This window comes from Nestor notabilis, unplaced genomic scaffold (genome assembly GCF_000696875.1).
Source record: "Nestor notabilis isolate BGI_N333 unplaced genomic scaffold, ASM69687v1 scaffold10074, whole genome shotgun sequence".
NCBI lineage: Eukaryota > Metazoa > Chordata > Aves > Psittaciformes > Psittacidae > Nestor > Nestor notabilis.
In genome coordinates, this window is record NW_009926884.1 from 27,304 (window position 1) to 51,445 (window position 24,142).

The 24,142-nt window shown below is 42.8% G+C and overlaps 1 protein-coding gene across 1 annotated transcript in view; it reads right to left on the minus strand.

The window, feature by feature from the left end:
• Positions 1-24,142, minus strand: part of EEFSEC (eukaryotic elongation factor, selenocysteine-tRNA-specific) — a 71,671-nt gene that overhangs the window by 13,557 nt on the left and 33,972 nt on the right. Inside the window, exon 6 of the mRNA XM_010013797.1 lies at positions 20,902-21,058. Within this exon, the coding sequence (XP_010012099.1) occupies positions 20,902-21,058 (157 nt within the window). The remainder of the gene's footprint in view (positions 1-20,901; positions 21,059-24,142) is intronic.

Genomic DNA, 24,142 nt, shown 5'->3' on the forward strand with positions numbered 1-24,142 from the left:
AAAGTAGTATAAAAATAGCCCTAACATTAGAAGAAGCTCGGTCGCTGTGCTGACTTCTAACGAAGGGTAGTTTGCGCTCTGCAATCTAAAATTATAATGGACAGGCCACTCTGTTCCCGCCTTCTATTCAGTCCTATTTTACTACTCCAAATATACACTACCTAAATTTGTATACTCTTTAACAGTAGTTAATCTTCAATTAAAATACCTAGAGCAGAAACTAAGATAACTGGTTTAAAAGGTAAAAGCTTATTGACAAAAACGTATTCTTCATATTGCCTTTTTTTAATTCTGCATATTAAAAATGTCATTTTTCATGACTTGGGAAAAAAATTTGTGGGAATAATGAAGGCTAACAAAAGACTGAAGAGCAGTAATTTAAAAAGCTCCATATGTAGCATCCTGATTACTGTATCAGTCCCATTTCCATAATGAAGGGAGAAGCCACCAGACTGCTGCCTGTCCTTCCTGGTGACAAGGAAAGGGCAAGGAGATCAGTGTGGCTTCAGGGCATCCTCCTCCGGGCTCCAAGGGAGGAACAAGGAGCCTGCTGCAGCGCAGCACAGGGGTGGCACACAGTAACCCAAGCTTTGGTGGTCCCTGCACATGTCCTTAATTTGGAAGCAGCTGGGTTCAAAAGTTTATCCTCCCTTTTTGACCTGCCGAGGTTCAGTGTGCGGGTGCGCACGGGAGTGTGCGCGTCCCACCACACACACAGAGATGTGCAGCCACAGTGCACCCGGCGTGTAAGCGTGCACATCTATGGCTTTACTCACAAGAACATACTGTGTATTTTAAATACCAAAGCATTATCCAGTGCACAGCGGAGTGGTGGGCACGAGGGGTCAGCCTTCCCAATCCAACCTGGCCAGCCTGCACTGCAAAATAAAGTCAGCTTCTGGAATTCGGGAGCATAATTCCACAAAAGGACAGATTGACAAAAGAATTTAATTGCAATACCACATATTTAGATGGAACGGATTCAACATAATTCCTAGGAAGTACAACCACCAAATCTGCAAGGTTGAGCAGATTAGAGCATGCCTGCCATGGGTAAACCTGAGTAATGGGTTCATCAGCCAGAGAATTATCTTCACATGTATAGCACTTTTCATCCCAAATACAGTGAGCTAAAAAATCTAAGTGAAGCTGGGGCTGAGTAAGCGAAGCAAGAGGACTAGAGAGCAGGAGGAGGCTGAGAATCTCCAAACGCAGTAAGTTTATGAGCACCAGTACAAAAGTGTAGTCACAAACCGGTGGGATAGTCACAGATTGGATGAATTAACATATTCTCCATCTGACACGTGAATATTTTCTTCAACTGCCCTGAAGTGCTCCACAACTGCAGGCAGAAATCCCTGCTCCTGGCACAAAGGATGTAGCTTTCAACCATTTCTCATTCATGCAGCTCAGACACAAGGAAGTCTGTGCCTATCAGATGAGCTTTGCTCACAGCAGATATGCTCCTCAGCACATCGGATGCACGGCAGAACATCTTCATTGGGATTTCAAGAGAGATCTAAGGTTACAAATTTATAGCACATTTGTGATGGGGTTTCAGTGTTCAGAGAGTCAGTATCGTGAGATAAAAACCAACAACTCATTAATCCACGGAAATGTGATGGCAGAGGCGAGTGCAATAGTGTTCTCAGCACTTGTATTCTTTTGAAATCTTGAATCAACTGTTTACAGAAGCTCTTCACTTGTGTTCACAGCACTAAGTGCTCTTTAGACCAGTGAATCTCATGCATGACATAGTGCTTGTTTTATTTAAATGGTAAGACTCAGCACACAGAGAGGATAAATAGTTCATGGCGAGTGGAGAACACAAATTTTCAAACAGAAGCAGCACTTGGTGGTTGTTGGTAAAGTTGTAGTGTTCAGTTGGAATTACACAACAGTAACTCCGTTACAAACCAGTTCCAAACACAACAGGGGGAAAACACTTTGCATGCAACACAAATCAAGTGAAGTACGTAGGCATAATGGCTGAGAAAATAACAGTTCTTCAACAGAGGAGCCCATACATCAGCAACTGAAACTGAGAATTACAACACGAGATGGTGCCCCAGGGGAACGCTCAGCACAAAGACACTCCAGACATTGAGGCTGTGGAGACCAGACCACTTGACCAAGGCCAAACCCCACAAGTCTCCCTTCAAAAGCTCCAGGGACAAAGGGAAAAGTTAATGTTCAGAGGCACTGTGCACTTCAGACTTCTCTGAGACCTGAAAACCTGTCCAGCTTTCCAGGAAAATTCCCAGTTTTCTATAGAAATGTTTCAGACATTGCTTTAGCATCAGATCTGATCCCCTAAAAGGTGGGAAATAAGGGTAAAAGCCCTCCAAGAAAACAAAACTTGTACTTTCATTGCTATACAGTAATTATAACAAAGGGAACACTTTCCATTTCTGTCTCAACACAGCAGTACCCAACTACTTAAAAAACCCCAAACAATAGTAAATAAACTCTCTCATATGTAAACTGGATCCTACATCATTTGTAAATATAAATTGGGAGTAACTCAAGAGATTCAAAGGTTGAAGTGAGAATACAATTGAACCAATAGCTGTTGCTCATACACCAATGATAATAGAGGAACAACAACTGCCTTAGAGAAGCCCTAAAGCTGCGGTACAACTTGCTCTCAACTTATTATAGCCCTAATAGATAGCGCACGTGGGTTGGAAGTTAACAAACCCAGCCTAGTTTTGCTTGTTTGACTTCTATCAGTTCACATTATTTCATCTATCTCAGCTTCCCCACTTACAAAACAGGGTTAGTAGTGCTATAGTCTTCTTTACAATACCTTGAAACACACAGCCTTTTCTTAATCTGAAGCAAAGCTCTGTAGTATTTGAGTTTACAGAGTGTCCTTGTTGCTGAAGCTGCCTGTTCCTCTCAATTTCATGGTTAAACAACTCCTCTGAGGTCTGAAGATCTTGATTTATTTCTGATTTTACAAATTTTAAAAAAGGCTTTTTGCAGAGATGTAATTCATGGTTTTAACATTTCATCAAATATGCTTTTGTTGAGTGTGGCTGAGCAGGCACATTACTGAGGGTCATAAACTTCAAGTCAAATCACAGGCAACTGAGCAGCTCCTGGGCTTTTCCTATGCTCCCCACGCCTCCCACAGAAGGCTAATTATTTCACAACAAAACTCCGGAGTATTTTTTTCCCCCTAAAGCTGTATTTGTTCCTTGTGTCACTATTTCTGCTCCCAGAGCATGAATTCATTGTCTGCAGTTCCTATTTTCCCAGCAGAACCAGAGGGCTTGTCCATCCATATACCAGCACAAAGACTCAAGCTGAAGGCAAATGACATCCTTAAGCAGCATTAACTCTTGATGTGTACACTGCCAACAGAATTCAGCACACCACCATGCCTTCACCTTTGCCTTGTACCGAGACAGGCAGGTTGCGGCGAGTTATTTAACATCCGAGCTGTTCAAATCCATTCTTACACTGAATATGTAACTCTTGTCATTCTCATGTTTTTTTCTTTAATTATCAGTGCAGCATTTGCAGAAGAACTGTCCTGTAGAAGTAAGTAGTTTCCTCATCTAAGCAATAAACCAGATGGTTATGGGCAATGAAGATCTGATGTCCAGAAAGCCATGATTATTACATCGGCTTCATTTGCAGGACAAGTCCCAGGATGTGCTGACATACAAGACAGAAGTCAAGGAAACAGAGAAACAAAAGTCAAAGTATTGTTTTGTACCAAAAGAGATAGTTCTATTTTTAGGACGAAAAAAAAAATCCAACCAAACCAGCAAATGCACTGAACTGTGACAGGTCTGGAAAAGGGAGTTCCCCAACTATGGAAGATTTAACAACCTCACCCAAAATAAAGCAAGTAGGGTGGTTGTTTTTAAATCTAGTACAAAGTGACCCTGTACAGGGAGTAAAGTTTATTCTGGTCTCTTCTGTCATCCCAAAGCTCCTATTTTATCTTCGTCACTTCCACAATCTAGTCTTTCATAAGAACCTCCAAATCCAACCTATAATTAAGACACAAAACAGGTCTAAGCCTCAGTTTGATAAAGGAAATAAAGTTTATAACCACTGCAAGCTTTGTCCTTTTACAGGATGACCAAATATATGCACTAGATCAGCTTGTAGCCCTCAACAAGGCTGGGAGAAGAGGAAAGCCTCATTTAACACTCAGTCCCATTTAGTCATACAAAGCTGGGAGGAGGCAAAAGGGTAATAATTTAGCAAAGAAGAAACTCCAAAGACCTAGAAAAGCATGGCAACCTCCAGAGGTTTGACAAAAGGCTACTTTGGGGACAGACAAGGCTACAAAGCTACTATTAAGCTTCAATCCTTAAAACAAGCCCATAAACTCAGAAAATATCTATCTGCAAGGGTGGCAGCCCCATAAAAGTTTTATGAATGTTTTAAAAGTGCCCTGTCAAGGGGCCAGCTGCTCAGTCACCTCCTGAAGAAAAACACAGGCAGGGAAGTGGGGCTGTGTGTCAGGTTCCCAAGCAAGAAGGATGGGACAGCCTCAAAAATGGCTGTGTGCCTGCTGCACCCCCTGAGCACACACATCCCAGTCTGTCCCATCACCACCAGGGCCAGGGAATGTCTGAGCCATCACCTGCCTCTACCCATCTTCTCCAAGATCTTATTCCCCTCCCAGTTAGCCATCACCTGCTGGGGAAGTGAAAGAAACCCAGTATATATAAATAAGGGGCACCACAGGGAAATACAAACCCAATCTGGTTTTAAAGTTCTGTTTCTAAAAGCATCTTAGATACAGAGGTTGTAAAAACATACGGTTCATGCTCCTCAAATGAGCCAGTCACGGTTAATTTGACACTGGCTTAAAGAGCTGGACAGCAGGCCAAGTGTAAAGGGGCAAGGAAAGTCCAAAGTGGACTTCCATGCATCCCACTTTTATGAATACTTAAAGCTTAAGAGGAAAATCAAGCTGAAGTAATACAAAGATGATGAATTTAAGTGAAAGAACATAAAATTAATTTATGAAACTCTGAAGCCTGGAGATGTCAGGCAGAAGAGGGATGCTGCTTCTCCCTCCTGCCACACATTTTTTCCCTTATCTCCCTTCCATCATAAGATCTAAAAATCCATACAAAGCTTGGCCAAAGGAAGCTTGGCACCCCCTTTAAAATCCAGGAGGGAGAAATAATTACAGGCAGCAGAATTAAAATGGGATGGAAGATAAGAGCCAGTGACCAATGAATAATTGGTTCCAGCCAGACTCTCACCAACGGGTTGGAACTGGAGGAACTTTAAGTTCCCTTCGAACCCAAACCACCATGTGATTACCCCAACCTTGTGACAGAGCCACCGCTTTTAAGGCCGAGGGTCTGACGCTTGCTGATGCAATGGAGCACACACACAGGCTGGTGGCACGAAGCCATGGTTGGCCAGGCAGATGTTTCCTGTCACCAGTGTCATATGTTTGCACTGCTACAGATTCTCTTTTAATGTATTGTGTTACTCCGTCTATCCCAGTGAATTGTCCATCTTGTAAAATTCTTCTAATTATGTATTTTCTTCTTGTTATCTGCATTATCTACAATTATTTATACTATCATAATCTCAGTTTCAAACACTGGCTATAAACATTGTTACAACAGTTATTAAAGAGGGATTCGTATACATACACACACATAGATGAATAATTTACTTTACTGCTGCTCTGAAATGCTCTGGCATGATTTTGCTTCCCCAACACACTTCTCTATCAAAAAGGAAAATAAAGACTTGGAGGGACAGGATCCAGCCTACCTTCCCCAGGATGCAAAGCAGCACTTTTCCCAAAATGGCACAACCCTGTCCCATATTTGAAGCCTTGTTGGACACTTCTTTCTGGGGGAGTGTGCAGTTGCTGAGCCAGAGCTTGGCAGGGGTAAGTGCTCTGTTAGATTAAGTTTCAGCATAATGCTCTTGATAGGAATCGGAGCAGCATCCCTAAAGTGCAACTGGAGGGTAAACCGCCAACCACTGAGATGGATGGTTTGTTTTTATTTTTATAGAGATTGTCTAAACCTCAACTTTCACCTCTGGCTCCCTTCCTCTCCTGTTCTCAGTCACCTCCAATAGCCCATCTGTCTGCTTCATTTAATAGAAACCTATATTTCCTGGCTAATGGATGCATTTGGCTAAGAAGATAATCTCTTTGTGTTCGCTTCAGTTGTCACATTCCTGTTATCATATTAATACTGATTAAATATGAAACCCAACATTTAAGTCAGACCCCACACATTATTTAAAAGGGACAAGATGTTCCTATTTTGGCACTCTGAAACCTCAGCGGGTGTGGAAGTGGCCTCCCCCCTGCACACCTCACCTTTCAGCTTGCTGCCACCCATATGGATTTTTACAAGGCAGGATATTTCAATAGCACCATCCTAGTCAGGACCACCCCGCAAAGTTCAGGTTTCCTGAACAGCTCTAGGATTAGTACAAACCTGTCCCAAGAAAACCATGACACTGCAGGTCAGGCAGCATGATGCTGCAGGTTACAAGACAGGAAGGGTCAATGAGATCTTAGCTCCCTCAGACATGTCCATCAGCAATCCACAGCCCCACATTCGTACCTCAATTTCCCCACCCGTAGGGATATCTCACAAGCTGTGATGTAGCTGTGTGGCTAGTCTGTTAATGACTGGGGGGGTCTGCATGGCCACAGACTGGAGGTGCTGCAGAAAAATGGAATACAAATCACCAGACATCAAATCAGCAAAAAGTAATTCAACAGATTCCGGGACTTAAGCCAACTTCATAACAAGTCACATTTTAAAAGCAGCCTGTCACATGTGTGATAAAGCACTACTAACCCTGAACAAAGTCATCCTCCAATTCCAGAAGAGTTCCACTCATCAGAGCTATGCTGCAGCAAGACACAGATGAATTTGCACTATTCCCTTCTCACTTCCCATCACCAGCCTCTCTGGAGGGGGCAGACCAGGATCCAATAGCCATGGAAATGAGCTCATGAGATATGTGCTCCAACTCATCATATTGTTCAACACGTAACTATCACTGTTGTAAAATAAAAGTCATTGATGTGGCTACTATGATTCTACTCATTTGTTCAGGGTTTATCCTATTCAATTTAAGGGACCACCCCTGCCAAGTCAATAGAAGCACAAACCGGTAACCTCAAAGTTCTGGTGCAATTAGTCATGTGTGACACTGATTTGCCAAAACCCCACTTCAGTAAGAACCCAGGTTGCATGTTCAAGTCATCTTTGTGTGCAAATACCAAGTCTGAGAATGGGAGCACAGTAGTTACATACACCAAACATGCAAATAATTTACAGGTTACTGAAGACAGCCACAGGATTCCAGCCACTCTGGTGACATTCACCTTTCCTGGATACAAGCTGCTGACACTTCTCTCACTGGTACCTTTCCCAAAGGGGATGCAACACCTCCTGAGCGATGCTGGAGCAGAGGAGGTTATACCGTGGTCAGGAAAGCTCCCCTGGGATGGCAGGAAGGCTAACCTAACCTTCTGAGATCCGTATAAACAAACAGCTGAACATGGAGAGCCTTGAACCGAGGGACTGCTGTTTACCTAACCCCTGAACTGCAGAAGACATCAATCCCTGCCTTATTAAAGAAATGCATGCACAGGGCCAGGCATGCCTGCTTGATCAGCTCCCTCCTGTTCACAGCTTCTCTGGGGTCGGAGGAAGTTCCAACAGGCCCCATTCCATAAATAAAATCCTTCTGCCTGGCGATAACTAAATTGTATTAAGACTGGCTCAGACAGCTTCAATTAGAAATAATCGTCCAGGGTGGACTGAAATACCCTCCATCAATTTGCTTGCAGCTCGTCTTTTCCTCCTTTTCCATCCCAAACCAATTCCAACTACCTGGTTCACTGAAAGCAGCAGGAAACACATAATATGCTTCCACTTATTATATGTGTAATCCATATGTATGTGTATCCTGAAATCAAAACCACATCTAATACACAAGTAAAAGCTTCAAGTACAGAGAAAATTAACAGGTCTTCAGTAGGAGATTCCCAACCATCCACAAGCAAAACCAGGAAACTTCAGGTTCTGAGTAACACTGACCCTTCCCCCAAGCTTACTGGATTCCTCTCCCTCCTTAACATCCTAAAAGCCACCACTTTGTGTAATACAAATCCATCCCTTCATGAAAATCAGTTAGGTCATTCAACCAAACTCACTGCAAAACTCCACGGCACAGCCTCCTTACGAGTATCAGCATTTTCTCCTGTAAGATTTTGAGCTTTATTAAAAAGATGTTTAGATGTGTTAATACTCTACCTATAATTTTTTCCAAATGCAAAATAAAACAGATTTTTTTTCCTCCCCTGTACTTATAAAGAAATCTCTATTCCTGGCAGCGATCAAGGCCAGATTGGACAGAGCCTTGGGTAACACGGTCTAGTGGTGAGGTGTCCCTGCCCGTGGCAGGGGGGTTGGAATGAGATGATCTTAAGGTCCTTTCCAACCCAAACCATTCTATGACTCTAAGAAACAAATTCTAAATGAGAATCATTCCAGCCTTTGCTCCAGCAGACATGTACTCTGAAACCTTGTCATAAATTTAAGAGTAAACACTAGTGAAATGCACAATGATCAACTGGAAAGAAATAGACAAGTTATTCTGTTTTCACAGGTGTGAGAAACTAATTCAGGTTTTTATAGGAACAAATTGGCAAATATTTAAAGATATACATAGTGTAGGATTTGCTCCAAAAACCTTCATTTCTGTTCATTCTTCATATGGCTTAGTCAGTGGAAAAGGGTTCTTAAAATATTCAACTACTTTTAAAAGGAAGAGCAACTCAAGACACATGGGGCACTAAATTCAAGCTTAAGTTCCACTTAAAGTAAAAAAACAATGCCGATAGCTTACTGAGTAGCTCGATCTTGCTCTCAATGTGCACCATTTCAAGGCAATAAAATAAAAGCCACAACTAAAATCGCATAATATCCTCAAACTACTTATTTAAGAGCAAGGAAGCAAGAAGGAAAATACAAAGAAAAACTAGGATTGGGGAAACAGGCATCAATTTCCACATGGACTCCAGCAGGACTACCATCTTTGCACATCTCCTAAGGAGGTACTTGTGAGAACAGTTGATTGCAATGAGCCATGAAAAGAAAATCCTCAGTTCATGATCTAGAGCCTGCTCCCGTCAGCAGAACTTGCATTCTTTAGCTTATTTCCAGCCCTTGAAGACATCATCTTCCTCTCCTGCCAGCAACGGTACCTGGCACAGCCCATATGCTAGCTTGAAAATATAATTCATTGCAATCAAAGGAAACAAATCCATGTTCTTCATGTTGCACTCATATTATAATGCCAAATCTGACAAGCTGATGCTTTAGGAACACACAGGCAAATGGTCCCTTTCCTCACACATCCATACATTAACTGGCCAAAACAGAAAGAGGGAGCATTGTTGTTCTTTCAAAGATGGAAACCTGAGAAAGTAAATAAACGCAATCAGCAGTAAATAGGTACCTGGCAGCAAACCCATGTACTAAATTGAAAATCCTCAGATGCCCAGCAAAAGGCAGCAGCAAACAACATTCCTCATTTAGACACAAAGGGACAGTTTAGGATGACACCACCAAGTAACTGAAGGGATGGCACAGGTTTGGGGTTCTGTACTTAATATATTGACTTTATGTCCCATCCCTGGCAGTGTTCAAGGCCAGGTTGGACACAGGGGCTTAGAGCAACCTGCTCTAGTGGAAGGTGTCCCTGCCCATGGCAGGCGGTTGAAGCTGCATGAGCTTTAAGGTCCTTTCCAACATAAACCAGTCTGGGATTCTGTAAAACCCAAAAAAGCAGGTGAAGCTGCTCAGGGGCAGGTGGGCAAGGGGGTTGGCAGAGGAAGGGGCTGTAGGAGTAAGAAGAAGTAAATAGCCAACAGAGAGAATGAACAGGGATGAGAGAGTAGAGAGAGATTATGGTAAGACATCAGCAAAATGGAACTGGGTGGCTCACCAGCTGTCACAGGGAAATCGGGCTCTACGAATCACCACTGTCTGCACTTCCTAATCTGGAATAGTTGTTGGGAGGGATGAGGGGTAAAAGGGTGAGGGGAATTGAGGGCTCAAAGGTTTCAAAAACTATTCTGATAAAACCCACAGCCCAGACACAAAATGGAATTCTGGTGATGGAAGTTACAGCCTCAGATATTTTACAAAAGACTATTCTAAGCAGGATGACTTTTTTTTTTTCTACTTTACCTATAACTTTTATGCCAGATATTAAGTACTTTTAACGTATTTTCTGCAGCCTTTTCTTTAATGCAATAGTACTGTAGCTACAAGAAGGAAATGCTTTTATTGCTTATGTATAATATTACACATAAATCATGTCACAGCAGACCTCCCCCCCATCAAAACAGGTCTATTGAAGCTCCAGTTATTTCCTATTCTTTATTAAACACTGAAATCCCTTTGTGAAAACATGAACCAAAGGCTGCTTCACAGAGACTTCCTTGAAATCAATGCACACCATTAAGAACAACTATTTTTTTGTCCCCAAATTCAAAACACTGATCAGACTCTCAAGGTTAATGTCCTTGTCACGCAACAGTTCTCATCCACCAAGCACTGGCCACTGTTGGGAGTCAATACTTCAAATAGCCTACAATTTGCAAACCACAAAGCTCTGTTCCTCCAGGAAGCCCCCACAGTGTATGTTTTTACTCAGACTTCAAAAAGCTATCAGAACAAACACTGGGGGAAAGGGAAGGTGAAAGATAAATGATCAGAATCGAGTAAATAAGTACAAACAGTTTACAGAGAGAAATTTCACTGCAAGAGGGTAATCTGAAAGCACGAGCTGCCCTTGTGGAGACACTTCTTAAGATCAAAATTAAATTACATAAAGGCTTAGAACGTCACCCACGTAGTGCAAAGCCATGAGAGAGGACTGTAACATCCAAAGATGGTGGCACATGCTGGGCTGCATCCCCGGAGCATGAGCAGCAGGTCATAGGAGATTGTCCCTCTGTGCTGTGCTCTGGGGAGATTCCCCCTGCAGTCCTGGTCCAGCTCTGGGGCACCAGCACAAAAGGGACATGGAGCTGCTGGAGCGAGTCCAGAGGAGGCTACAAAGATGCTCCATGGGCTGGAGCAGCTCTGCTCTGGAGCCAGGCTGAGAGAGCTGGGCTGGGGAAGCTGGAGAAGAGAAGGCTCCTGAAGGGAAGACCTTAGGGCAGCTCCAGTGCCTAAAGGGGCTACAGGAAACGTGGAGAGGGGCTTTGGACAAGGGCCTGTAGGGACAGGACAAGGGGAATGGCTTTAACCTGCCAGAGGGGAGATTGAGATGAGCTCTGAGGCAGAAGCTCTTCCCTGGGAGGGTGCTGAGGCGCTGGCACCGGGTGCCCAGAGAAGCTGTGGCTGCCCCATCCCTGGCAGTGTTCAAGGCCAGGTTGGACCCAGGGGCTTGGAGCAACGTGCTCTAGTGGAAGGGGTCCCTGCCAACCCAAACCAGACTGTGATTCTATTAAATAATCCCAAGGGCCACAGACCTTGGGAGCACCATCCAGATCCCGTGGCTTCCACATCCTTGCTGTAGGTAAACAAGACAGCTCCCGGAGAAAGCTGCCCACTGGAGGTCAATAGAAGTCCCCTGAACACCTCACCCCACAGCCCCTGCTCCACCTGCAGAGGACTGCTGCCATCTCCCACCAGAACAAGTATCCCTCCACCACAAAATCCCACCTTGAACACCTGAAACATTAAGGAAGCAACTACAAAACCTGCAAGCCCCCAGCACGTTTTTGGAGCATTTAACAGTAACTTTAAGAAGGACTGTGTTTTGGTAGCTCACTCCTGTACCTGAATCCACAGGGATCCTCTGAATCCCTCACATTAAGCTGTGTTGACATCAAACAAGTACTTAGGAAGAAAAAGGGCCATTTTTCTTCCCAGAAGGACAACACCTAACCAAGCAGCAGGGAACTGATAAAAACTTTTATCAGACACTATATTATGTTACTCTTCAGAAGAAGCTATACGTGGTCCTTTCAGTATTTTTCTCAAGGCACACACACTGAAGCATCCCAAACCTGCACAGTGGAAGGGTTCTTGTGCAGAGCTAGATGAGAATCCCATTAAAAAAGAATAAAATAAAAATAGAAAAAGGATATTCCCATTCTAGGGGATATAAGGCATTACAGGATTATTGGGTTTTGGAGCTCTAAGGTTGCTCAGCCAAACTGTACAGACACTTAATAAAAAACACTGTTACCTTTATTCTTTCTAAAGAAAAGAAAAGAAAAAAAGGTAGTGTTTTCACACTTGAAATTACAGCAAGAGTGTATTCAATTTGCAAAATGAAACACCTAAAAAGGACAACAAAACTCAAACTGAAGGTAGCACATGCATCCCGCTCTTGTGTGCAGGATGTGTATGACGCTAATCCAAATTGTTTGCAACTTCAGCAGCATGGACTCAGTAAAGCCAAAATTAAATGCAGAGTTTGGTCTGTAAGGAGCAGGGAGTTGGTCTGTGGTGCCCAGAGCAAGGTGGCTCCAAGTGGAAAATACCCAAAATGACAATGCAGCAAATTAAAACTTGAATATAGTTCTATTCTGCAGTTGTATGTTCATGGACGGGTGCAACTATCACTTAGGCAAAGCAGGTTAAGGTTGCTTTTAAAGAGGAAATAAGCTTGTTCATTTCAAATATTTGATTTTGCCACCCACCAACATGGTTCTTCCCTCCAACCCCTTTTTCCTTCAAAAAGGTGACCCCCAATACAGAATCCAATTTAACACAGGGTTTCCTACGCACATTGGCCAGGCTCAGGGCAGCTGCGCAGGGATGGCTCACAGCAGCAGTGCGAAGCCAAAAGGTAGTAAGATCATTTGGAAAAGGCCACTGGGCGAGTTCGGGGTGATGTGATGGTCCAGATGAGCTCAGAACACCACAGCATCCCCTGCTGCATCTGCTACAGATATGGCCTACTCGTGATCCGGGGCCATGCAGCTTCCCACAGTAATGGCATTCCCAACAAATAACAAAGCCTGGATTAACTGGGAAGACTTAAAACCACAAGAGACCCTACATAGAAGGGAGGTTACAACATGCAGCAGCACTGCCAGGTCCCAGTTCTACCGCAAGTCTCGAGGCAAGTGCACTTCTGAAACCCCAGATCCAAAAAACATGCAACCGAGTGCAAACAGCAGTTTAATTTATGTAACCAGCTCTTGTGGCTTAGGAGAATCTTATATAAACTCAAGTCATTATATCTAAGAAAAGAAACAATCCTTACCGACTTTTATTTCTATTTTAAATAAAAGGAAAATCCTCCTTTGGGGGCTCACCGCTGAGTACTTTGGAGAGCTGACTACCCACATCACTGCCAACCAAAACAACCACCACCCCACTTCCAAACACTTGTAAAACCCCACAGCTGTCTCCCAAGCTCCCCATACTATCAGATCCACATTTCATCCTCAAATTAAGATAATCGAATTCTAACTACAGCATCTTTCCAGTTTGCAACAGGGATTTGAAACTTCACTTCAGGATACTACTAGAGCGACTGCTGTTCTTGGAGGCAGAAAAGGAAACTCTTCATCAGAACACACTTGGAAAAGACCATTTTGGCAGCTAAATTCTCAACAGCCTCCATCTGCAGAGGACAACCTCATGCACAGGGCTAGGCTGGATTCTTCCTTTTGCCCTCCTCTCAAGAGCTCACAATGGAACAGCACTGGAGCAACCCCAGGTCAGAACAAACCCCCTCTACCTTGCACACCCTGCAGCAGTGATATTCATCACCAGGTGGGGCTTTTTAGTTTTGGGTTTCCCTCCTCTAAGTGGTACAGGTAAAAGTACAGATACTCGTGCTACGGGCAAACAAATCCCATCTGCTGGAATTATTTTTCTTTTACTAATAGGATTTTTTTTTTCCTTAAATTACACATACCATTAATTTCCTATTTACAGCAGGACCACAGTGAAGCACAAAAGACAAAGGAGCTGATTACTCATTGAGGAGAAAAAGCGGCATGGGACAACTGGTCAGTTATGAAGTATCACTCCAAACCTGCAACATTTTCCTTGTTTGTGTCAGCAGGGGAAATGCAACCATACAAATGGATCTGGTATCAGAACCCAACTCCAAACGGAGAGCTAATTAAGATATTATCTTTCTTTATACTCAAGTTTTAAATGTTTAACTTCACAACCTTAACACTTGTCTGGACTTCTTTCTTCTACAGCAGCACTCAAACACTGCTACATCACCTGATAATTTCTGTAACCCATGACTACTTGATCCTAGAAGAGTACCCTGCTGAACAGACACTCCCATAGCAACTTGAAATCCAAACAAGAGCCTTAACCTCCTGTGGGTAGAGCATCTACTCCTGTGCAACCACTGGCTGCTTCTGAAACCAACCCTACAATCAACACATCACCCTTCAACAGCTTTAAGGTTAGACACTTAGTCCTGCATTCCTGTCGCTGCACTCAAAACCAGGATCTGCTGATACTAACATGAATGAGGCAGCAAGCCAGGTAATAAGTTAACACTTCCTTGACTTCTGTTTTCATTCAGAAGGAATGTGCACAAGTCTTGACTTGGATTCCACAAAAAGAATACTCTAAGATCAATAAATCTGGACATTGAATTCCAAAGGTCAATACGGGTTTACAGGATGTCACCATGCAAGAAGTAGGCTGGATTCCTTCAGGACAACCTTTCTGTCTAAGTGCAGTACAGGCTCCTAGTTCCTGAATGGTCAATGGGATGTTCACATCACTGCAGCTTAATCTGCTCAAGAGGGGATCATACTGGGGAGTGATGCTTCCCTGGCAACAGTCCTCTCCAGCCTCTGTCCATACAGCATCAGCCAACGTTCACAAAAAGGAGAGCAGGAGATTTATGTTTCAAGTACCCCTTAAGGATTTTAGGTTTTGTTTGGTTTAGAGGATAGGGGAAGAGAGGCTGTGAAAGAACACGTAGAGCTAATCTCCAGCTTTTAAACAAAACACAGCTACACAGATTTCCCTGCCCTTGGGCTTTTGTTTTTCCTCTTGACTGAAATCCTGCTCAGCCTCACCTGATACGACAGGATGGCAACCCACCAGCCTCTGCAGCCAACCGCTTTGCATTTTCTTTTATTAACAGAGGAGCCAGGCTGGGCAAACATGGACATTAGATGTGCCTAAATTTCATTTGGCCTAAGAGAAGAAGATTATCCTATTTTAATGCAACACAAGAAAAGAATTCCAAGTGTCAAGATCTCCCACAAAAAAGTAAGCTGCTCAGTGACAGGGTGTTTAATTGTTCTGAGTGCAATGAAAAGGTTTAGACTGTCCCATTCACTTGCCCTCTAAGTTCGAGAGTTGGGAACAGGACATTTATCTGCTGTCAACTATTTAAAGCTTGTCTCCTACAGTTGTTTAAGAAAAGCCATGTAACTAATATTCCATAAATGCCAGCTACGTTTGTTGAGAGCCTAAGGAGAGACACCTCTTGAATAACAAAAAATATATCAAGGAAGGACACAAGATATTTTGAAGATGGAAGTTATAGAAAGCAAAGTGATACACATTATTTTCCTGTTGCAGTTTTCCCATTTTTGCATAACTGTCATTTCCCTCATACTATTTAACTTTCAACTTCCTTAAATGCTAAAATCTCACTTTAAACCTCATGATTTTTAACTGGAACTGCAACAATGCAGAGTAGTGCTGTTGATGTGCAGCTTTTACATTAAAGCTGCCCCACCATGTCATGAAGCACTTGGAAACCAGTGTGGGATCCCAGCCAACGCAAAAAGTACCTGGCAACATATAAAACTACCACAGTCACACCATCTCCACAGCACATTATGGGGGAAAACACCTATTTAGCACTTCTACCATTAATTTCACACATAAGAATAAAGGCATTCTCAAGAATAAAGCACACTGGTTGATTCTTATCACATCATGTCATCTCCTACCAATGCTGTAGGATCCCAGAGGCATTGCATTCCCTAATCTAGGGAGCACATCCATGGGATCCCCTCAGAAAAGACTTTATGGTACATTTAACCCCTCCACCACAACAAGCAGTGGGAACAGTGGAGATAGACCTGCTTTCTCATACAGAATGGACATTATAAATGCAAGGCAAGAAGTCACAAACACAATTGGTCTTCACCTCTTGTAAGAGCCTCAAAACTCCTGTTATCCTGCAGAGGTAAAAAGAACAGCAAAGAAAAAAAAACATATTCTAATATTCTCATTTGTGTCTCTTCTTATGAAATGGGTGCCTTTCATTACATTTAGATTTGCTCACTTCAGAAACATGTTCAACTGTTGGGAGTGTCAGATATGCTTCATTCGCATTAAGAAACACAGTAGTTCTTAACTCATCTCGCATGCAGCAATTTTTTACTGTATTGAGTCAGAGAAGAAGAGAATCACAGTCAAACACACTGCAGACAAGCACTTCACCAGCAGCGAGACAGCAAGGACAGAAAAGAAAGTGAACTACGCCTGAGTTACCACATATGCTCCAATTAGAGTTAAAAGTCACTACATTTCACAGCAATCAAACACAAGTGCAGCGTACCAAGACCAATGAAAAGGGCATATCCAGGGCCAGTCTCTGTCAGGATTCAGCAAACTGAGCAGAGTTTTACAAGGTCAGTTCTTGTTTGAGAGATAGTTTAAACAAAATCCACAATTAACACTAAGTTACTCCAACCATTCACTGAACTTCCCCCTGAATTTCTTATCACCTGGCATGACATTCCTAGGTGCACCCTGTGTTGAAATAAGCATTTTCCAAAGACTGTCATTGTTAGCTTTTGTCTTCTTTAGAATAAGGTATTTAAACATACAGCTCCTGCTTCCCCAAACAGGTTCTAGACTTCAAAGGTGAACAGTTCTTTTCACTCACTTACCTTACCTGTACAATGCAGAGCTCCCAGATACAACTGCAACCCAAGAAGCACCTCATCTGTCGTCGTCGTCCCCCCCCCCCCAACTCGCACTGTAGCGCAGTTTAAACTGCCATTCAAACCCTGGTTAGTTTTGAAGCAGCTTATTCAACTAAGCAAAACTCTTTTGAGTTTACAGATTATTTCTCTACATTTTATGCATTTGGTCATACTACCCCTCTGGAACCTAAGCATCATCCTGCCATTTAACACATCTTAAAGCTTGTTCCTCAGTTGAAACCCAAAGAGCTCCACAAGTCAGGCCTACAGATGGTCAGCTCTGCCAGAAAATACCTCATTTGTTTTAAACTAGATGCTGCTGCAGACAGTCTAGAAAGTAGGTTATACCTTGTCATTCAAGCAATAAAAGCATGCCTGAACACAAAAACAAGATGAGAAATACACTGTCCTCCTACTTCCCCACAACCCTCCCTTCTCCGTTTCACCCCAACACAGGCACTAGGAAACATCCAGGCAAATTACATGAGTATTCTCAAAGTGGATCTACATCATCTCCCTCTGCAAAAGATAACCTGGTAGTATAAGAAATCTCTGCTAAACAACATCTCTCAATAGCCAAGTTACACTTTGCTTTATTTCATGTTATTAACTTTACTTCTACCTCCTTGGACCACCCTCAGGGATCCTTCTCCATTATGTTCTTCAAATACTTGCAGATAATCATATCTCCCACTTAGACATCATTTAGCCAAGTTTTATGCATTTCTTTTCATCTTCTTTCCCTCATAAATCAATCCCTTCAGCCTCTCCAGCATTCTTGCTGCTCTTCCCTGAATTTCTTCCAAACTACTGACATCTTTCAGCGACTGAGGAACTTCCAATTGCATGTTGTACTCTAGATGTGTTTTTGTAGTCTAAAGGAAGATAATTAAGCCTTTTCAAGAAATATTAATGCTCCAAGCCTGGAATAAACCTACATCAGAGATTATTTTTTTACCCTGGAATGGATAGTAATTATCCCCATTTCACAAGCAGAATAGCAGAGCGAAGTATCTCACTTATTGCTGCACACAAGCAGTGCCAGAATAAGAAACAGATCCATGTTCTGCCATTCCCAGTTGTACTCTGCCAAGTTTCAGCCCACAGACGATGCAAGACAACGTTCCCAGGCTGTGATCCACAGAGAAACACAAGCCATTTCCAAGTGACTATGGAACAACACTTGGGAAGCCCAACAGTTGCCTGGTGAGTGGACACAGTGCTGGAGGCTGTTGGGACCAGTGGGACTAAGAACACCCTACAAAGGCACAATAGTTTGCTATGACCTTAAGTAGTCAAGACACAAGTCTCTGATATATCTACCTTATTTTTACTGCTATATAGAGGTTGGTTACTAAAACCAGCCCTCAGGTATCATAGAATCATGGAATGGTTTGGGTTGGAAGGGACCTTGAACGCTGCCAGGGATGGGGCAGCCACAGCTTCTTGGGGCACCCTATGCCAGCACCTCAGCACCCTCCCAGGGAAGAGCTTCTGCCTCAGAGCTCATCTCAATCTCCCCTCTAGCAGGTCAAAGCCATTCCCCTTGTCCTGTTCCTACAGACCCTTGTCCAAAGCCCCTTTCCAGGTTTCCTGGAGCCCCTTTAGGCACTGGAGCTGCTCTAAGGTTTCCTCTTAAGGAGCCTTCTCTTCTCCAGGCTGAGCAAGCCCAACATATCCCTCAGGCTAACCACCTGAACAATTTATTCCATTCCAGACGTTAAGACTGGTTTTAAATATGAGAGGACTGACCAACTGCCAGGCTAAGGCAATTTAATTCACACGTTTCCTTCCCTTCCCTCCCACTCCCTGATACATTTGGGAAGGAATCATGGGGAAATAACTTCAGAAAAATTAAAAGAGAGCTCTTCACAAAAGAGTTCTGTAAAAGACCCTGGATAAGGGGAGGCTGAGAATGGGGGGAAGGGAGAGAAAAGGCTGATCACTTGAATTTAAGAAAACAACCAAAAACCCCCCAAACAGGATGCAGACACATTAAAAAAGCAACACTGATCTAACAAAGGAATGTGAACTACAGTTGACTTAAACAGCATCACAGCAATAGCCCTCCCCCTCCACACAAATCTCTGCAGCTCTTAAAGACACAGGGTTTAGGCCTCTCCAAAGTCTGTGGTTCTTTCCCCTGCTAGCCACACATTGGTTGACACTCTTAGCTTTAGCTAATTTAAGTTATTGCCTTTTCTTTCCAGACAACAGGAGTGCCCAAGTTTGACCAGACTCCAGCAAAGCAAACTAACTGTATTATTCTGCCAGCCTTCGAGAGGTATTAAATTCTAGCATTCTGCTACATACTCTTCTCATTGAAAGAATAAACTAAAAAGGCTTCTCTGTTTCATGGTCTGCTGTTAAACATCAGAAGAGTATAACCAAGATTAGATAACAAACACCTCTGTGAAAGGTATCATTTCTTCCCACTAACTCAATATCCAGAGCAAGAAGCTATCTTCCAAGTTAGTGTATGATTTTCTTAACGTGACTGCTGGTTTGCAATTACAGCTCCTGCTTACAGGTGACAGTCTCCTTACAAGGCTTCTCCCCATCCCATGAAGAACCATTTCCTCCATCCACGATGTGAAAATGGCAACATAAATGCCATCCCTCCCATTGTCCTTTCATCATATTTTTACCTCCGGGAGAGAAAAGCTACTAAGAACACTATATTTTTAAGCAAGATAGCATCTTGACTTTCAGCTTGAACCCTTTTCAGCTGTAAGGTCACTACACATCATTTCACCACCCACCAAAAGCAGCCTATTCTCAGTAAATGCTTAAAAGCTTTTCTGTGCTAGAAAATGCAAAACATACGTGTACCTGGTGAAACCTCTTGCTTTACACATGCACTGTGATTGCTAATTAGGCTCCCCTATTTGCAAAGTCTACCAAAACTGAGATAGAACACAGGAGGGGTTTTGTCCAGTCCAAAATTCTTATCTTGTGATAGGAAGAAAGAAAATTTGCTGAGGGTCAAAATTAATACTCTTGCATCAAGCCTTAAATCAAATGTAAAACAGCCCATCTTCAGCAAGAAATCAGGAAACCTAAGGCTTCTCTGTAGACCAGTCACTATGCGATGGTTTGCTGTCACAGAACATCACAATTTCTTTCCTTTACTGGTACAACAGAAGTAATCTCTCTAAAGAGGGTGGAGGATTAACTAGTGACAAGTCGGCTGGAGACACTACAGAAATACAGAAGTACTCCTAAGTATCCTTAAACTCTTATCCCACAATCTTGAGTTAAATGCAGCACCTATTCACAAGCACCTTTTGAAAAGGCTCAGAACAACTTTCCTACCTCAAAAGAAGGAGAAAACCAACCACAATAGTGACACTTTTAAACTCCAGCACCCATCGTTCCACATGCTCTAACCCAAAAAGGCATAAATCCCTGCTGTAATTCACAGAGGATGAAAAATATGGTAATATATAATATCATAAAACCAGGAGACACAAGCAATAAAAAAAACCTCTCAAGATCTCCAAAGACTCATTTATCAAGCAGTTTTTGCTTGAAGGCAAGTTCGATAATAACATGCAGAACAGAGCCAATTTAAGGCACTTACATCCACTACACCATATTGAATAAGTAGCTACAGGTAAAAATGGTTGCAGGTTGGCTTTCCTTTCTTTGTTCAGAAGGGCTTTGGTGCAAACCATACTGGTATTGAGAGGAGAGATTTCCACAAACCATTTCTATGGTATTGACACTTTAGAAGTCATTTTGAGACCCGAGTTCATTGACATAAAAGATGTGGCTTCAGGCCACCCAGTCTCACAGCCACCATCACTCAATTAGAAGAGGTACAATCCACCAAATCAATGGTTCAACTGGGTCTGAGCTCATTTCAAAACTTTAGGAGCCTGGTGGTAACATTCAGACTTGCAATATGGAAAGATCCTCTGCACTTGACACTGATCAGCATTTGTCAGCTGACAAGCACCTACCTGGGATTCGAATTTTAAACTTGCCACTTTGTCCAAAGCCACCGTCTATTATCCCATCCTCTCCAGTGGACAGCTTCACTTTCAGACCCACGAAGATCTGGATGTTTGTTTCCTTTTTAAACAAGGAACGGCCAATCACACTGTAATCATCCATCACCTGCAAGAGAAACAGGGCTTCATGAGCGAAGTGATAAGAACAATTATACCTCTTAGGTACACCCAGCTCAGTGACTTCCAGCACCCTGCCCTTGGAAAACCATTTACCTCCAAATGAATAGAATTCTGGAAGAGTTACCAGAAATGCTGAGTTTAAGACAACTTGTATCTAAAACCATAGAAGACTTCGTGAGTTAATATATTTCTGCTTTCACCTCCTTTCTTAACATCTAGGAAGAACAAAAACCTGCATCAGAACATGCCGTAAAGATCAGTTAATTAAAATGTCTCTTCTGCTTTGAAACCTTTAAATGGAAGTCACTGAAGTACCTGTGCTCACAAAAAGTTTATTCCACTACTTATCCCACAGCCAAGTACATTATCACCTACACAAATGTTCTGTTTCTTAGCTCCAGACCTGCCCTCCAACAGCTACACTTCTGAAAACATGCCCGAATTACTCTGAGTTTCTAAACAGAGCCTTTTAATATTCACCTTTACACACACATGGATTTGTGAAACTAAAAGCCTTATGACCATTGTGTGCAATTTTAATTTCAAGGTTTGTAACCCAGTGGGAAGAGCCATTCCAAGTCCAATTGTTAATTAAGCTATCAGGAACAAGAGGCAGCAAGACTGGGGGGTGAGGAGAGATAACCAACCCTCCCTCAGGCATTGCGAAGGGTAAGGTGCACTCAAGTGAGCCTAATCCCATAGGTGTGAATATCCTTGTCTACCTCATGCCTGGCCTTACTCTATCTCATGGTTGTGGCAAGAATATTTATTTATCAGAAGAAATAAGGGGATATTGCTTAAATATTTTCAAGATGATTTTTTGTGTGTGTGTGTTTCAGCTCTTCACATCTTCAGAGCAAATTTTAGGTAAACCTAAGGTTTTCAAAGACCGAAGTGACTTAGAAAAGTAAAGAATTATAACCACTTTTGAACACTCACCTTTAGTCATTTAAATAAGGACTCAAGGTATTGCTGTTTATTAAGCTACTCTCCTTCCCTGAAGCCTCCTCAACACACAGCAGTGCACATCCAGACTGAAATCCCTAGCGCCATTTATGGTGGTGTTATGCGTATGTGCCTTTTAATGCCAATCTCAGTATGGCAGTAAATCTAGCATCAGAAATTCCATTTTTTGTTTTATTTTAAATGGGCTTTACTTGCCCTTGAGAGGGCTATGCAGTATTAGGGAGCACTGGCAGTACCTCATCCTGTGTCACACACCCCAGGCAGGATGAGAAATGGCTACAGCCCCTCTTCCTCCTCCATGGGGAGATGACCAGAGCCCAGGCACCTCCACTCCTGTTGGGTGCAGAGTCCAGGCTGCAGGCAGCAGCATTCCAATGTCCCAATAACATTTGCTGCTGGATCATCCATTCACCTGTTCCCAAAAGTCTGTGTTTCTGGGTTTTGATGCATCTGTCCTCTTCCCCTCAACAAGCACTGTTTCAAAACACCTTGTGAGCCATTAAAGGAAGCATCACTGCTCAGCAACCTCTAGCTTGTATTTAAAACTGAACAATGTCTTTTACTAGAGTCACTGATAACGGGTGGTGGTAGAGGAGGAAGATAAGCTGTCAGGCACACTTGCCTTTCTTCAGGTCTGAGATAGAAGATTAGTGGCAAAAGCAGCTGTTAATTCCAACCTGCAGAAGCACTTGCATTCTTTAAAACCTTCTTTATTTTTCCAGTTGCATTATCTGCTGAAATAAAAATATTACTTCTTCCTACAAGTCTTTTATTCCTAAAACAAGAATGCCAAAACTGAACATTTGTCTCCTTCCCCCTGTGGTTGAAGCACACTCTGTCTCCTACCCTCCAAGGAGGATCTTTCATGTATCTTGTTTTTGTAGTTATCCCCCCAAAATGGCACAGGAAGCCAACTTTCAAGACAACACAAACATGTTTTATTTTTCCAAGAGCACTTCAAAGTATCTTTAACTTAATTAAAAGGGAATTACAGGGTGAGCACTCATACCAGGCTCGATGGGTCAGTTCAGAGCCTCCCCAGCAAGGCTGTCGGAAAGAACTTGCGATGAGTTCTGTGAACAAGCGTTACACTCATCATGTACCTTTGGAATAAAACCTTTATGACCCAAAGTCCTAGACTTGTACACTAAATACTACACTTCATACACTACGTACTACATATCCCATCCTGTGTCCCCCAGCCACCCTAGCACCAAGTTCACCCCTGAAGACTAAATAAGAGGATGCCTGCTGTAACAAGAACTGAGATAACTGATCGGTTTCTGCAATAATGCAAACGGGTGAAGGGGAGATAATTGCTACAAAGGAAATCTCATTTTCTCAACTTTAAGACCCTGCGAGAAAACTAAAAGAAAAATCAAAGTTTTTTGGTTTAGTCCTGCTTTATAAGCAGGCACAGAAGTGTGTGTTGTGCTCTCCAACTGAAACTCAACACTTTCAATTACTTTACCAGCAATTTACCTCCAATCGCTGGGGTTTAAGTTAATCCCCTTTGAGTTCTCAGAACATCTACAATGGCAATCACTTTGCCTATTAGCTGAACAGCCTTTTGGGAGATCTTTCTGCTTTCCTCTCACTCTTTTTTGTTATAAAATATTATTAACTTAAGAAGCCAAGTGCTGCAGCGGCAGGAAGGGATCCGCAGCCTGCGCTGCAGCGGCAGCAAGGGGCCCAGCGACCAGGGCAGACTAATTTTATTAACTTCAGGGAAACTTCAAAAAGCTTTAGGGCTTTAATGCCAGACAGAGACGACCCCAAAAGTCAGTTTAAGTGCTGCATAAACAAAGGATTAGGGCAAGCAAAAGCTGAAGGCTCCTTGCATTTCTTGTTTATACTGTCAGAGGAGCAGGCGGGCTGGGAGAGCGCTGCCTCCCTGCTCTAATCCCCGCAGTGTACAGTGGCGGTTCAGTTCACTGACCTACATTACCATAATATTTTCTTAAATTTATGGGCAGAGGTGCTGCATCAAACTCACTTAAGGACTCTAAAAAAAGAAGGAAGGAGGGGAGAAATACCCAGAAGAGAAAAATTGTGCTGGTACAGCCTCCCCCTCTCCCTTAGGTTAGATCAGCAGCTTAGAAAG